The sequence below is a fragment of the Rhinoraja longicauda genome, chromosome 29 (assembly GCF_053455715.1).
Source record: "Rhinoraja longicauda isolate Sanriku21f chromosome 29, sRhiLon1.1, whole genome shotgun sequence".
NCBI lineage: Eukaryota > Metazoa > Chordata > Chondrichthyes > Rajiformes > Arhynchobatidae > Rhinoraja > Rhinoraja longicauda.
Window position 1 is genome coordinate 1,409,344 of NC_135981.1, and position 16,321 is coordinate 1,425,664.

Consider the following 16,321-nt stretch of genomic DNA (forward strand, 5'->3'; position numbering starts at 1 on the left):
TGGCCTCCTCCTGCACCTATTGTCCATAACTACCTGTACATGGTGGAACAATTGTAAACACTGCAGTACCAGCCCTCGGCAAAAGGGGGAAGCACCTGAGCACCCGGCTCAGCAGAGCTCTCTGCTGGCGACGTCCAGTATTGCAGGTTTGGGGGTATTTCTGGGAAGTTGCTGTGTTCAGTTGTTCTGCCCTGACTTTGTTCCCCATTTAGTGAATGTGGCAGGGCCTGAATACTGTCACAGGCAACGAGCTGAAATGAGGAATCCATTTAGTTCAGTTTTAATTTAGAGATACAGCGCAGAAACAGGCCCTTCGTCCCACCGACTCTACGCCGACCAGCGATCCCCACACACACTAGGGACAATTTACAATTTTACCAAAGACAATTAACCTACAGACCTGTAGGTCTTTGGAGTGTGGGAGGAACCTGGAGCACCCGGAGAAAACCCATGCAGGCCACCCGTACAGACAGAACCCATAGCCAGGGTCGAACCCGGGTCTCTGGCACTGTGAGGCAGCAACTCTACCCGCTGCGCCGCCTTTTGAATTTTGCACAGGAACATGGATAGGACAGGTTTAGAGGGATATGGGCCAAACAAAGGCAGGTGGGACTAGTGTAGATGGGACATGTTGGGCAGTGTGGGCAAGTTGGGCCGAAGGGCCTGCCTCCATGCTTTATGACTCGAGGATTCTGACCTCAATGTATTTTACGCCTGCTTCCAACAGGTAAACAAAGTTCCATCTAAGTCCCCTTCATCCTCTGGTGCATATGACCCATACATCTTGGTGGCAGAGGTCAGGTCTGCTCTAAAAAGGCTAAACACTCGGAAAGCACCGGCCCAGATGAAGTTGTACCACTTCCTCCACCCTAACCCTCAGCACTGGCGCCCCACCCCCGCCCCCTGGGTCACATGCTCAGTCCCTTGCTCTGCCGACCCGTGTGTCTGTTTGGTTCGATTTGACTCGGCTGTTTACCCCGAGAGCTTCACGTAGGGTTGGCAACTGTCCCGTATTAGCCGGGACATCCCGTATTTTGGGCTAAATTAGTTTGTCCCGTACGGGACCGCCCTTGTCCCGTATTAGTAGGGTTGCCAACTTCCTCACTCCCAAATAAGGGACAAAGGGTGAAGTCACCGCCCCGTGCCCCACGTGACCTCACCCAGCTAGCGGCCACGTGCTCCCGGCCTGGGCGGCCACCATTTGTGGAGCGGGAGCACGTGGCCGCTGGCTGGGTGGGGTCACGTGGGGCGCGGGGCGGTGACATCACCTTGTCCCTTATTTGGGAATGAGGAAGTTGGCAACCCTTAGCTTCACGTGAACAAGGAATGTAATTCCACTCTGGTTGGTGATGACAATAAACACTGAATCTGAAAAACAAAACTAAGTGGTGGAGAAACTCAACGGGTCGGGCAGCACCTCTGGAGAACAAGGATAGTAACTACAGATGCTGGTTTACAAAACAAAAGACACAAAATGCTGAAGTAACTCAGCGGGTCAAGTAGCATTTCCTCGTCCCCCCAGAGATGCTGCCAGCCAAACCCAGGTCAGAATTAACGGGCGCTCTGTTAGAAAGGAGGTGAGGAGGAACTTCTTTAGTCAGAGGGTAGTGAATCTGTGGAACTCATTGCCACAGAGGGCTGTGGAGGCCAAGTCAGTGGATATTTTTAAGGCAGAGATAGACAGATTCTTGATTAGAACGGGTGTCAAGGCAGGAAAATGGGATTAGGAGGCAGAGATCAGCCATGATTGAATGGCAGAGTAGAGTCGATGGGCCGAATGGCCTAATTCTGCTCCTATAACCCGCTGAGTTACTCCAGCACTATGTGCGATTTTACAGATGGGTGACATTTGGGCCCAGAGAGGAGGGCAGGACAAAACGTGACAGGTAACAGGTGAAGACAGGCGGGGGGGGGGGGGGGGGGGGGGGGGGGAGGGGGATTCTGAATCTGTTCACTGACTGTTCTCCCTGTGTGACCCTTCACGCCGCCTTGTAGTGCGGCCACGGCAACTAGACTCAGCACCTCCTGACCCAGGCCCTTCGCCAAAGGCCGTCCATCCCGCAATGACAAGGTGCGACGCTCCCCCTGCTAGTGGCCACCTGTCCTGACTTGGGATGTTGCCACCTCCTCCATCTCCGCTGGGTTGTCGCCAGTGACACCCCACCCCCACACCAGTCCCCACCCGCACCACACCCGACCCACCCGACCCAACCCCACCCCACCAGACCAGACCCCATCCCCACCCCCACACCAGTCCCGACCCAACCCCACCCCACCAGACCAGACCCCATCCCCAACCCCACTCAACCAGACCCCATCGCGAACCCCACCCCCACCGTCCCCACCCTCCCAATCCCCAGCCTGTCCCCACCCCATCCCATCCCACTCGACCAGATCCCCACCCACCCCGTCCCTAACCCCCTCCCCAATCCCCACCCCCACCCCACCCTCTCCAGCGAGGTGGCGACACCTTCCCCCCGGGGGTGCAGCGGCTGAAAGAGCGGCTATCTCGGGGAAAGTCTGGGATGGGCTGGAAACAGCAGCCGCGCCCACGGCCCAACATCATTATCATATCATATCATATACATACAGCCGGAAACAGGCCTTTTCGACCCTCCAAGTCCGTGCCGCCCAGTGATCCCCGTACATTAACACTATCCTACACCCACTAGGGACAATTTTTACATTTACCCAGCCAATTAACCTACATACCTGTCATACATCGTCAATAAACACATTTTACAATTGATGATTAACCAAGTCAGCGGCAAACGGGAAGGTTCTGCAACAGAGGCTCGGCGCTGAGCATCTTGGCAGTGACCGAGGTTCACATCAGAGCGCCCTGACCCTCGGACCCCGGGAGGGAGGGAGAAAGAGAGGGGGAGGGAGAGGAAGGAGGGGTGGGGGGGAGGGATGTGGCGGCGGGTAACTGACACCACCATCAATCTCGCCGTCACTTTGAGCAGACGCGCCGCGCACTCGCTGCTGGGCGACAGGAGACCCGGCCCGGCTGCCATCCCCGCCGGCATGTCCTCCACCCCCGCCGGCATGTCCCCCGGCCCCGGCCCATCGCTGGACGTGGCCGCCATGAGGAAGAACTACAAATGTGACCGGGACGTGAGTAGCCAAATGTAGCAACACGATGTAACAACATGTATCCATTCAGTGACACGTCACCGCCATGTATCCATTCACCGCCATGTATCCATTCACCGCCATGTATCCATTCACCGCCATGTATCCATTCACCGCCATGTATCCATTCACCGCCATGTCGCTGTCGCCGCCGCTCCAACACTTCCCCTCTCATTTAAACCCTTTTTTATTCTTTATTTAAAATAAATAAAAGCAACAAAGGAAGATGCCTCCTCCTGGAGCCGACGCTCACACGCCGGTTTTTATACCGGAGTAACCCGTCGCTCACCAAAACCGGTCATCTCCAGACTGTAATTTGATCCGTTATTAAAGGGACAAGTCAAGTCAAGTCTATTTGTCAAACACACACACAAGATGTGCAGTGAAATGAAAGTGGCCACGCCTGCGGATTGTGCTAAAACTACAAAACAGAATAGAGGGGGAAAAAAATCCAACACAAAAAATAAATGAATACAGTCCCTGGTGATATGAGAGTTAACAGTCCTGATGGCCTGTGGGAAGAAACTCCGTCTCATCCTCTCTGTTTTCACAGCGTGACAGCGGAGGCGTTTGCCTGACCGTAGCAGCTGGAACAGTCTGTTGCTGGGGTGGTAGGGGACCCCCATAATGTTGCTGGCTCACACAGATGTGGAGAAATCGTGTGATGTTTTTTTCCTGTAGGAAAATAACTGCAGATAACTGGTACAAGTCGAAGGTATCACAAAATGCTGGAGTAACTCAGCGGGTCAGGCAGCATCTAGGAGAGAGGGAATGGGTGACGTTTCGGGTCGAGACCCTTCTTCAGACTGAAGAACGTCACCCATTCCTTCTCTCCCAGATGCTGCCTGACCTGCTGAGTTACTCCAGCATTCTGTGATACCTTCGATGTTTTTTTCTTGTGCGTGGCGAGCGGTGACATCCGGCCGCTGGGCCCCTGTGTCTGTGTATCCAGTGGGCCCTTGCAATGACATCCACTTTGTGAATTATCCACCTATAGTTTTTAATTTAAGTTTATTTTATTGTCACGTGTACCGAGGCAGAGTGAAAACCTTCCATTCCGTGAGACGAGATGCTAAAAGAACAACCCTGGCATTTATCTAGCGCCTTTACCATTTACAGAGCACTGGGTCCCACCAAGATCGAAACATATAAGATTATTAGGGGGTTGGACACGTTAGAGGCAGGAAACATGTTCCCAATGTTGGGGGAGTCCAGAACCAGGGGCCACACAGTTTAAGAATAAGGGGTAGGCCATTTAGAACGGAGATGAGGAAAAACTTTTTCAGTCAAAGAGTTGTAAATCTGTGGAATTCTCTGACTCAGAAGGCAGTGGATGCCAATTCTTTGAATGCATTCAAGAGAGAGCTAGATAGAGCTCTTAAGGATAGCGGAGCTCGAAGGGCCGAATGGCCTCCTCCTGCACCTATTATCTATTGTCGATTGTCGAGAACGCCACATGAGATCCTTCTTCCGCAAGGCTATCGTGGGGTGGACTGACCCCCCAATCTTTGCATGTCGCCAGTCCTTTCCACTTGTCACTTTAATTTCATGTTTCGTGTATCTTGTGTTTTTATGACTGTCGGCAGATCAATTTCCCTCCTGGGATAAATAAATAAAGTTCTGTCGTATCGTATTGTTTTAAAACTATAAACACATCCATGGGGATGTATCAAGAACCAGAGGTTTAAAGTGAGGGGGAGAATTTCATAGGAATCTGAGGGGCAACTTTTTCACGCAGAGGGTGGTGGAAAAATGGAACGAGCTGTCAGAGGAGGTCATTGAGGCAGGTACCATAAGAACATTTGTAGGAAAAAAAAGAAAAGTTGCTGGTTAAAATCGAAGGTAGACACAAAATGCTGGAGTAACTCAGCGGGTCAGGCAGCATCCCTGGAGAGAAGGCATGGGTGACGTTTCGGGTCGAGACCCTTCTTCAGACTGATGTCAGGGGAGGTGGTTTTAGAAGGATGAGAGGGGATCTTATCGAAACGTATAAGATTATTAAGGGGTTGGACACGTTAGAGGCAGGAAACATGTTCCCAATGTTGGGGGAGTCCAGAACAAGGGGCCACAGTTTAAGAATAAGGCGTAGGCCATTTAGAACGGAGATGAGGAAAACCCTTTTCAGTCAGAGAGTTGTGAATCTGTGGAATTCTCTGCCTCAGAAGGCAGTGGAGGCCAATTCTCTGAATGCATTCAAGAGAGAGCTAGATAGAGCTCTTAAGGGTAGCGGAGTCAGGGGGTATGGGGAGAAGGTAGGAATGGGGTACTGATTGAGAATGATCAGCCATGATCACATTGAATGGCGGTGCTGGCTCGAAGGGCCAAATGGCCTACTCCTACACCTATTGTCTATAAGAACATTTAATATACACATTCTCAAAGAGAGACCAAAATAATTATTTTAAGTTCCTGTAAACTATCTTCTCCAACAGTAATACAGATCTAGTTGAGAAATATGACATTTGGCAGAGACTTTGATTTTTATCTCAGGATGATTATGGCCTGTAAGGTTGACTGTTAATGATTCATATTAGCATGGAAACGGGCCCTTCGGCCCAACACCCAGCAGAAGGTCACCATCATGTTTAAATTATAATGCTTTATTCCTAATTGTTTACTGTATGTCGTGTTGCAAAGCACCAAGGTAAGTTCCTTGTATGTGTACATACTTGGCTAATAAAATTTATTCAATTCTATTCAAGTTATAGGAATAAAACAAGGCAATTTGGCCCATCGAATCTACTCCGCCATTCAATCATGGCTGATCTCTGCCTCCTAATTCCATTTTCCTGCCTTCTCCCCATTACACTTGACACCCGTTCTAATCAAGAATTTGTCTATCTGTGCCTTAAAAATATCCACTCTCTTAGCTTCCACAGCCCTCTGTGGCAATGAGTTCCACAGATTCACCACCCTCGGACTAAAGAAGTTCCTCCTCACCTCCTTTCTAAAAGACCGTCCTTTAATTCTGAGGCTGTGACCTCTGGTCCAAGACTCTATCGCCAGTGGAAACATCCTCTCCACATCCACTCTATCTGTGCCTTTCATTATTCTGTAAGTTTCAATGAGGTTTCCCCCTCAACCTTCTAAACCCCAGCGAGTCCAGGCCCAGTGCTGTCAAACGCTCATCATATGCTAAAACACACTCGTCCTGGGATCGTTCTTGTAAACCTCCTCTGGACCCTCTCCAGAGCCAGCACATCCTTCCTCAGATATGGGGCCCAAATCTGCTCACAGCACTCCAAATGCAGTCTGACCAGTGCCTTACAGGGCCTCAGCATTACATCTCTGTTCTTGTATTCCTGTCCTCTTGATATAAATGCTAGCGTTACCTCTCTCTCTCTCTCTCTCTCTCTTTGTGACCAGGCTTTCGAAGAGAATCATCTGGTTTCTTTGGACCCCATGAAGCAGTTTGGTGACTGGTTTGAAGAGGCAACCAAGTGCCCGTCTATCCTAGAAGCCAACGCCATGTGCCTTGCCACCAGTACCAAGTAACCAACTTCACCACTCACTTTGCTGAACATAAAAAAAGTCTCCAAACTTTCATAAAACTCAACTTTGAGAATGCTTAGGTTTTTCAGCTTAGAGATACAGCGCGGAAACCGAAAGGAAACAGGCCCTTCGGCCCACCCAGTCCGCGCCGGCCAGTGATCGCCCCGTCCACTAGCACTATCGCACACACTAGGAATCATTTACAATTTACAGAAGCCAATTAACCTACAAACCTGCACGTCTTTGGAGTGTGGGAGGAACCGGAGCACCCGGAGAAAACCCACGCGGTCCCAGAGACCATGTACAGACTCCGTACAGACAACACCCCTGGGCAGGATTGAACCGGGCTCACTGGCGCTGTGAGGCAGCAGCTCTGTGAGGCAGCAGCTCTACCCGCTGTGCCACCGTGCCGCACTGTGCCCCCACCGTGCCGCACTGTGCCCCCACCGTGCCGCACTGTGCCCCCACCGTGCCGCACTGTGCCCCCCACCGTGCCGCACTGTGCCCCCACCGTGCCGCACTGTGCCCCCACCGTGCCGCACTGTGCCCCCACTGTGCCGCACTGTGCCCCCACCGTGCTTGAACCCCAACCCCAGGGATGTTCTGCTACAGTTGTCACCAGTTTAATTAATCCAATTAATTATTGCAGTCCTCACAATATGTTTTAGTTTCGTTTATTGTCACGTGCACCGAGGTACAGTGAAAAGCTTTGATGTTGTTGCGTGCTATCCAGTCAGCGGAAGGACTACACATGATTACAATTGTCCACAGTGGACAGATACAGGATAAAGGGAAATAGTACAAGCATCAGATATAGATGTAGTTACAAGATCACAAGTTATAGGAGTAGAATTAGGCCATTCGACCCATCAAGTCCACTCTGCCATTCAATCATGGCTGATCTCTGCCTCCTAATCCCATTTTCCTGCCTTCTCCCCACTGACACCCATTCTAATCAAGAATTTGCCTATCTCTGCCTTAAAAGTATCCACTGACGGCCTCCACAGCCCTCTGTGGCAATGGGTTCCACAGATTAACTACCCTCTGACTAAAGAAGTTCCTCCTCCCCTCCTTTCTAAATGAGCACCCTTTAAAAGATGAGGCTGTGAGTTCTGGTCCTAGACTCTCTCACTAGTGGAAACATTCTCTCCACATCCGCTCTATCTACGCCTATCATTATTCTGTACGTTTCAATGAGCACCCCCCTCAAACTTCTAAACCCCAGCGAGTCCAGGCCCAGTGCTGACAAGCGCTCCTCATCTGCTAACCCGCCCATTGCTGGAGTCATTCTTGATTGGAGCACCTACCTCTGTTCTAGGGATGGAAAACCCTCTGCTCGAATGCTGCTTCTGAAAGGGTTTGGACCTGATGGCTTCAGATTCTTCACTAACCATGAGAGCAGGAAGGGCTGTGAACTGGTGAGTGGATGACTTGTCAATAGACAATAGGTGCAGGAGTAGGCCATTCGGCCCTTCGAGCCAGCACCGCCATTCAATGTGATTATGGCTGATCATTTTCAATCAGTACCCCGTTGCTGCCTTCTCCCCATACCCCCGACTCTGCTATCCTTAAGAGCTCTATCTAGCTCTCTCCAACAGCCATACCAACCATGGATCCTCACCCACACAAACCTGTTACACCGCACACCCATTGGGAGGAAACCGGAGCAACCGGAGAAAACCCACGCGGTCCCAGAGACAATGTCCAAACTCCGTACAGACAGCACCCGTGGTCAGAATTGAACCAGGATGCAGAATGATTGTAAGACAAAGCGTGGAAACGGGCCACTCGGCCCACCGAGTCCACGCCAACCATCGATCACCCCTTCACTCTAGTTCTATGTTGTCCCACTTTCCCATCCACTCCCTGCACACTGGAGGCAATTTACAGAGGGCCTATTAGCTTACAAACAGCACGTCTTAAATGAGGCAAGTGTTTCATTGCCACGTGTCCCAGCTGGAACAATGACATTCTTACTTGCAGCAGCACAGCAGAATATGTAAACATGGTGCACTGCAAACGATATAATAAACGAGAAAAAAGTTCAGTGTGTATATATACACACATACATGCACACGCGCGCGCGCACACGCAAACGTACATATAAAATACAAACAATAATAGTGCAATAATAACAACAATAGTCCATGTAGTTGCGAGCATATTTGAGGCTGTGTTTAACAGCCTGGTGGCTGTGAGGAAGAAGCTGTTCCTGAACCTGGACGTTACAGTTTTCAGGCTCCTGTACTATCTTCCCGATGGCAGGGGTGAGATGGGAGTGTGGTGTGGGTCTCTGATGATGCCGGCTGCCTATTTGAGGCAGCGACAGTCTTTGGGATGTGGGAGGAAACCAGAGTACCCAGAGGAAACCCACGTGGTCACGGGGAGAGCGTGCAAACTTCACATAGAGATCCCCCAAGGTCAGGATTGAACCCGGGTCTCTGGCGCTGAGGCAGCAGTTCTACCTGCTGCGCTGCTGTGCCTGTTCCATTATACAATACCCATGATGAAACTTTACCCCCAATTTACACTGTTACCCCACATTGCCATCCATGCACGTATGCCTGTCAGTCGCTGAGCTTGCTCATGTTTCTTCTTTCTCCAGGAGATGAATCCATTTGCAGCAATTGTATTTTACTGGGAGCCCTTGAATAGGCAAGTACGTCCTCATTTAATTATGAACTCACTTACTAAACGCACATTATTGTCGTCCGATGCTGAACAAACGGATGTGACTCATAGAACTAACGTCCATGCTGATGGGACATGACCTCTCTCCAGGTTCGCAGCACAGCAACTCTACACCACACACACTATTCACTCTAGTAGTTTTAAAATATTTATGGAAAAAGAGAGTACATTATAGTTGTAAATTGGAGCGTGGCAAAACCGGGGTCCAGGTAGAGTGAGAAGCGTTTGTTGCATACAGCTGCCTTCTTGGCCAGAATCTCCATCAATATGCCCCTTCCATTCAACTCCCCCTCGCCTGGGATTGCCAACTTCCTCACTCCCAAATATGGGACAAAAGGTGACGTCACCGCCCCGCGCCCCACGTGACCTCACCCTGCCAGCGGCCACGTGCTCCCGGCCCGGGCGGTCGCCATTGGTGGAGCGGGAGCACGTGGCCGCTGGCTGGGTGAGGTCACGTGGGGCGCAGGGCGGTGATGTCACCCTTTGTCCCGTATTTGGGAGTGAGGAAGTTGGCAACCCTACTAATACGGGACAAGGCCGGTCCCACATGGGACAAACTAATTTAGCCCAAAATACGGATGTCCCGGCTAATACGGGACAGTTGGCAACCCTACCCACGCCGCACAGCCGTGAGTCCATGATCTCCTGCCTCTCTGCAGGTGGGATTTTCCCCAGCATTCCGGAATGGAAGCATTGGATGTAGTATTGGAAGCCATCCCATAATCATTGACCACTCCCTGAACCACTGCTGCCTTGAACTACTATCCAGCTCATTGGTGGCCCTCGGACTATCTTTGATCGGACATTAGACACAAAAAGCTGGAGTAACTCAGCAGGACAGGCAGCATCTCTGGAGAGAAGGAATGAGTGATGTTTCGGGTCAAGACCCTTCTTCAGATTGACCCGAAACATCACCCATTCTTTCTCTCCAGTGATGCCGCCTGTCCCGCTGAGTAACCCCAGCTTTGGTGGCAAAAACAAGGAGGCCAATTATTATCTCAATGGAGTTAGGTTAGGTAAGGGGGAGGTGCAGTGAGACCTGGGTGTCCTTGTACACCAGTCACTGAAAGTTGGCGTGCAGGTACAGCAGGCAGTGAAGAAAGCTAATAGAATGTTGGCCTTCATAACAAGAGGATTTCATTTTAGGAGTAAAGAGGTTCTTCTGCAGTTGTATAGGGCTCTGGTCAGACCACATCTGGAGGATTGTGTACAGTTTTGGTCTCCTACTTTGAGGAAGGACATCCTTGTAATTAAGGCAGTGCAGTGCAGGTTCACGAGATTGATCCCTGGGATGGCGGGACTGTCATATGAGGAAAGATTGAAAAGACTACGCTTGTATTAATTGGAGTTTAGAAGAATGGGAGGGGATCTTATAGTGACATATCAAATTATAAAAGGACTGGACAAGCTAGATGCAGGAAAAATGTTCCCAATGTTGGGCGAGTCCAGAACTAGGGGCCACAGTCTTAGAATAAAGGGGAGGCCATTTAAAACTGAGGTGAGAAAAAACTTTTTCACCCAGAGAATTGCGAAATTGTGGAATTCTCTGCCACAGAGGGCAGTGGAAGCCAAATCACTGGATGGATTTAAGAGAGAGTTAGATAGAGATCTAGGGTCTAGTGGAATCAAGGGATATGGGGAGAAGGCAGGCACGGGTCATTGATTGTGGACGATTTTTTCTGTGTTGCAAAAAGTATTTATGTTCAATAACCTTTCTATAAAGAGCAGAATATACTCACGATAGGCCTGACATTGTACACGTAGTCCAAGAACTACAGACTGTTGGAAATAATAGTCGTTTTTCACACGTGAATGTAGCGCATTTGGCGTGGATACTTTTTTTTGCTGAAAAGTTGCGCGCCATGTTATGAATTGTGAGGTAAGATTCAGAATTTTGGACATGAAGATTATGGATTTGTAAAACCTCCAGGTGCGCATCGAAGGACGGGTGGCAAAGTTGCCGCGGAAGGATTCCGAGGAGTATTTCCATTCCCGGCCCAGGAGCAGCCAGATTGGGGCACTGATCAGCCACCAGAGCTCGGTGATCCCAAACAGAGAGGTGGGTCTGGACAAGGTCTCAGTCACGACATTGTACGGCCAATCTCCACCACAGCACCCCGACTCCAGGCACCTCCACCGACCCAAGCCACTGTGCACACTCTTTAGAGAGTTACATCAGACTTTAGAGGTACCGCGCAGAAACCGGCCCTTCGGCCCACCGAGTCCGTGCCGACCAGGGATTCCCCCCCGTACACCAGCACTATCCTGCACACACTAGGGACAATTTACAATTTTACAGAAGCCAATTAACCTACAAACCCGTATGTCTTTTGGATTGTGGGAGGAAACCGGAGCACCCGGAGAAATCCTACACGGTCACAGAGTAAACGGACAAATTCCGTACAGACGGCACCCCTAGTCAGGATCGAACCCGGGTCTCTGGTGCTGTGAGGCAGCAACTCTACCGCTGCACCACCGTGCCATCCCAAACTCTGGGGACGTGTACAGCTTGTACACCATGTGGGCTCTCTCCACTAATTGGATCTCCCCTCCCCCACCCACTGAATACCCCATTAACACCCCCCCCATAGACACTCTTCATTACTGTCTCCCCCACCCCCTGCATCCCCTCCCACCTACTAATCAAGTATGTGTAAATCACTGCCTTAAAAATACCCACTGACTTGGCCACCACGGCCGTCTGTGGCAATGAGTTCCACAGATTCACCACCCTCTGACTAAAAACGTTCCTCCTCGTCTCTTTTATGTATTACCTGCAACAATACTCCACAATGGAGTAAGTAAGGTAGCAGAAGTTTACTAATTAACTCTGAACTTTGAACATCATCGTAACGTACAAAAGATGGCATTGTATGTGCATGCACTGAGCCACCGTCCGAAACGGTAACATCTCCTTGCTAAAGGTACAATCGTTTATTCCAAGAGTGCATTTCCCTAACGCCTCAACGCCCCATCGAAGGCTGAGGAAGTTCGGCATGTCCCCTATAACTCTCACCAACTTCTACAGATGCACTGTAGAAAGCATTTCATTCGGATGCATCGCAGCGCGGTTTGGGAACAGCTCCATCCAAGACCGCAGACCATCACGCAAACCAACCTCCCTCCCATTGACTCCATCTACACCTCACGCTGCCTCGGCAAGGCCAGCAGCATCATCAACGACGAGTCTCACCCCGACCACTCCCTCTTCTCCCCTCTCCCATCAGGCAAAAGGTACAGAAGTGTGAAAACGCACACCTCCAGATTCAGGGACAGCTTCTTCCCGGCTGTTATCAGGCAACTAAATCATCAAAACAAAACCAGAGAGCAGTGCTGAACTACTATCTATCTCATTGGTGACCCTTGGACTATCCTTGATCGGACTTTGCTGGCTTTACCTTGCACTAAACGTTATTTTCTTTATCATGTATCTGTACACTGTAAATGGTTCAATTGTAATCATGTGTTGCCCTTCTGCTGACTGGTTATCAAGCAACAAAAGCTTTTCACTGTACCTCGGCACACGTGACAATAAACTAAACTGAACGGTCAAGAGAGGATGTGACTGAGCTCTCCTGACCTCCCAGTCTGACGTGGACTTGTCGTTTCTGCTTCTAGTTTCTACGGAGGAAGAATGCAGAGATGGAGGAGTTCTACAAAGGCCAGGACGTGCCGATACCCGACTACTGGTGAGTGATGCTGAGAGGTGACTGAGCCAGCCTTTCCTATCTGGGGTGCAAGGAGATGGAGAGGGACCGGCTAGTCAGTCCAGAGAATAACCAAAGATCAGGGTTGCCAACTGTCCCGTATTAGCCGGAACATCCCGTATTTTGGGCTAAATTAGTTTGCCAGGGGTGAAACATAGAAACATAGAAAATAGGTGCAGGAGTAGGCCATTCGGCCCTTCGAGCCTGCACCGCCATTCAATATGATCATGGTGGTGGAGGCAGATACGACAGCAGTGTTTAAAAGATTTTTGGACAGGCACATGGATACGCAGGGAATGGAGGGAAATGGATCGCATGTAGGCAGAGGACGTGCAGGTTTGTAGGTTAATTGGCTTCGGTAAATTGTCCCTAGTGTGTAGGGCATAGAACTAATGGACGGGTGATTGATGGCCAGTGTGGACTCGGTGGGCCGAAGGGCCTGTTTCCACTCAATATCACTAAAACTGCACTAAAACGAACACGAAGACGAACACTAAAACTAAACTCGCAGCGCCACTTCCTCGGGAGTTATGTGGGTGCTTTGGGAGAAAGGGGAACAGGCAGTACCTAGCAGGGTGAGGAGCCGAGGATGCGCCAGGGATGGTGTGAGTGAATGTGCGGAGGGTTTGTGGGCCGGGTGCCCTGGTTCTGTGCGGTGACTGGATGTGACTGTGCTTTAAAGGGGTGGCTACGTGCTGGAGCCCGCGACCATGGAGTTCTGGCAGGGCCAGACCAACCGACTGCATGACAGGATCGTCTTCCAACGCCAGGGTCAGACGGAGGCCCCAGACTCCACCCTCATCCACAGCGCAGAGGGCAACTGGGTGTATAAACGCCTGTCTCCATGATGGAACGCCACCTGCAACCCACCCCCTCAGCCCCAGTTCATCACTGCCACTATGTCCTCACCACATCCTTCAAACTCCTCCACATTGGAATCGTGGTGGGAACAGCCCTTGCAGGTGCCCTGCGCTGCCTTTACAGCGGCTCGCCTTGCTCCGCACATGGTCACCCACCTCCCATGCGATCGTGAGGGATTTGGTATTAGAGTTACAGAGTCACACAGCATGGAAACAGGCCCTTTGGACCAACATGCCCCAGTTACACTGAGATAGACACAAAATGCTGGAGTAACTCAGCGGGTCAGGCAGCATCTCTGGAGAACATGGAGAGGTGACGTTTCACAGAGTGCTGGAGTAACTCAGCGGGTCAGGCAGCATCTGTGGAGAATAGGAATAGGTGACGTTTCGGGTCGGGACCCTTCATCAGTTCTCCAGAGATGCTGCCTGACCCGCTGAGCTACTCCAGCATTTTGTGTCTACCTTCCAACCCTTACATTGTCCTACCTCTAGCTTGATGATCTGCAACTCCTCAATCCTGTCTCATACCTACTCTTATCTCTGATCTTTGTTTCAACCATCTGCTTGTCAACCCCCCTCAAGCTTGCTTGCATCCTCCTATTACCTGCCAAGCTTTGTCCTGCCTCTCCTCTCTTCTAGCTTTCTGTTCCCCCGATAATCAGTCTGAAGAAGGGTCTCAACCCGAATTATCATCTACCCATGTTTAGTTTAGTTTAGTTTAGTTTAGAGATGCAGCGTGGAAACAGGCCCTTCGGCCCACCGGGTCCGTGCCCACCAGCGATCCTCCCACATTAGCACTATCCTACACACACTAGGGACAATTTTTTTACATTTACCAAGTCAATTAACCTACAAACCTGCATGTGTTTGAAGTGTGGGTGCAAACCGAAGACCTCCGAGAAAACCCACGCAGGTCATGGGGAGAATGTACAAACTCCGTACAGACAGCACCCGTAGTTGGGATCAAACCCAGGTCTCCGGCGCTGCATTCGCTGTAAGGCAGCAACTCACCGCTGCGCCACTCTGCTGCCCATGTTCTCCAGAGATGCTGCCTGACCTGGTAAGTTAAATGGAAACATAGAAAGTAGGTGCAGGAGTAGGCCATTCGGCCCTTCGAGCCAGCACTGCCATTCAATATGATCATGGCTGATCATCCAAAATCAGTACCCCGTTCCTGCTTTCACCCCATATCCCTTGATTCTGTTAGCCCCAAGAGCTAAATTTAACTCTCTCTGGATGTTACTCCAGCATTTTGTGTAATTTTGTGTTTAACTTCTAACTAGGGTTGCCAACTTCCTCACTCCCAAATACGGGACAAGGTGACGTCACCGCCCCGCGCCCCACGTGATCTCACCCAACCAGCAGCCACGTGCTCCCGGCCCAGGCGACCGCCATTGGTAGAGTGGGAGCACATGGCCGCTGGCTGGGTGAGGTCACGTGGGGCGCGGGGCGGTGACGTCACCCTTTGTCCCGTATTTGGGAGTGAGGAAGTTGGCAACCCTACTAATACGGGACAAGGGCGGTCCGTTATGGGACAAACTAATTTAGCCCAAAATACGGGATGTCCCGGCTAATACGGGACAGTTGGCAACCCTACTTCTAACTCTATATTGAAGTGGTCCAGGGAGATGGGGAAATGAATGACCCCACTACCCCCAGAAACTCAACAGGCCATGAACCACGGAAACACACTATGGAGAAACTTGATGAAAGGGCATTAACCTGATAGGTGAACTATTTCCCTCTCTCCAGAGGCTGCCTGACCAGCTGAGTAGTTCCACCACGATGGGTTTGCAACATCCACTGTACATTGCTCTCATTCTGCTGGGTTTCAAAATTGAGGTTTAAATGTCTGTTCTTAATGAATGGGTAAAGTTGTCATTTTCTGCTTGCATTTACAATCTTTCCGAAACATGGTCTTTGACATCTAGTCAATCGTGTTGTGCAGTTACTGTGATACATGTGATTATTGTCGGTGAATAAACTGTGATCTCATTGGCATCGAGTCGTGTTTTCTGACACAATGGGAACAGCAGATTCTCCTTTATTGTAATTCTCTCCCCTCCATCTCCGTCCATGTGCAGGAAATGATCCACAAACAACCTACCGAGGGTTGCCAACTATCTCACTCCCAAATACGGGACAAGGTGACGTCACCGCCCCACGCCCCACGTGACCTCACCCAGCCAGCGGCCACGTGCTTCCGCTCCACCAATGGCGGCCGCCCGGGCCGGCAGGTTGCTACGCAACCTCCGTTAGGGAAACGCGCTCCGTTAGCCTACACTGTCCCAGCCGACAGCGGCCCGCGGGCCTAATATGGGGCAAGGGCGGTCCCGTACGGGACAAACCAATTTAGCCCAAAACACGGGATGTCCCGGCTAATGCGGGACAGTTGGCAACGCTAAACCTACCACGTGGAGAGCACTCATTGTGACT

At 50.7% G+C, this 16,321-nt stretch overlaps 1 protein-coding gene across 2 annotated transcripts; it reads left to right on the forward strand.

Moving 5' to 3' along the window:
* The first annotated feature begins 2,913 nt into the window (after positions 1-2,913).
* pnpo (pyridoxamine 5'-phosphate oxidase) lies at positions 2,914-15,867 on the forward strand. Of its 2 annotated transcripts, XR_013549135.1 has the most exons (8): positions 2,914-3,117; positions 6,502-6,626; positions 7,946-8,045; positions 9,233-9,286; positions 11,249-11,377; positions 12,937-13,007; positions 13,708-15,169; positions 15,373-15,867. XR_013549135.1 is itself a non-coding variant. In XM_078424730.1 (7 exons), exons 1-7 carry the CDS (start codon positions 2,914-2,916, stop codon positions 13,871-13,873), a joined length of 849 nt encoding a protein of 282 aa, XP_078280856.1. In that variant the 3' UTR covers positions 13,874-15,177. The 2 variants fall into 2 exon arrangements, 1 of the variants encoding a protein (XP_078280856.1); XM_078424730.1 differs by lacking the exon at positions 15,373-15,867 and having other exon boundaries at positions 13,708-15,177.
* The last annotated feature ends 454 nt before the right edge of the window (positions 15,868-16,321 follow it).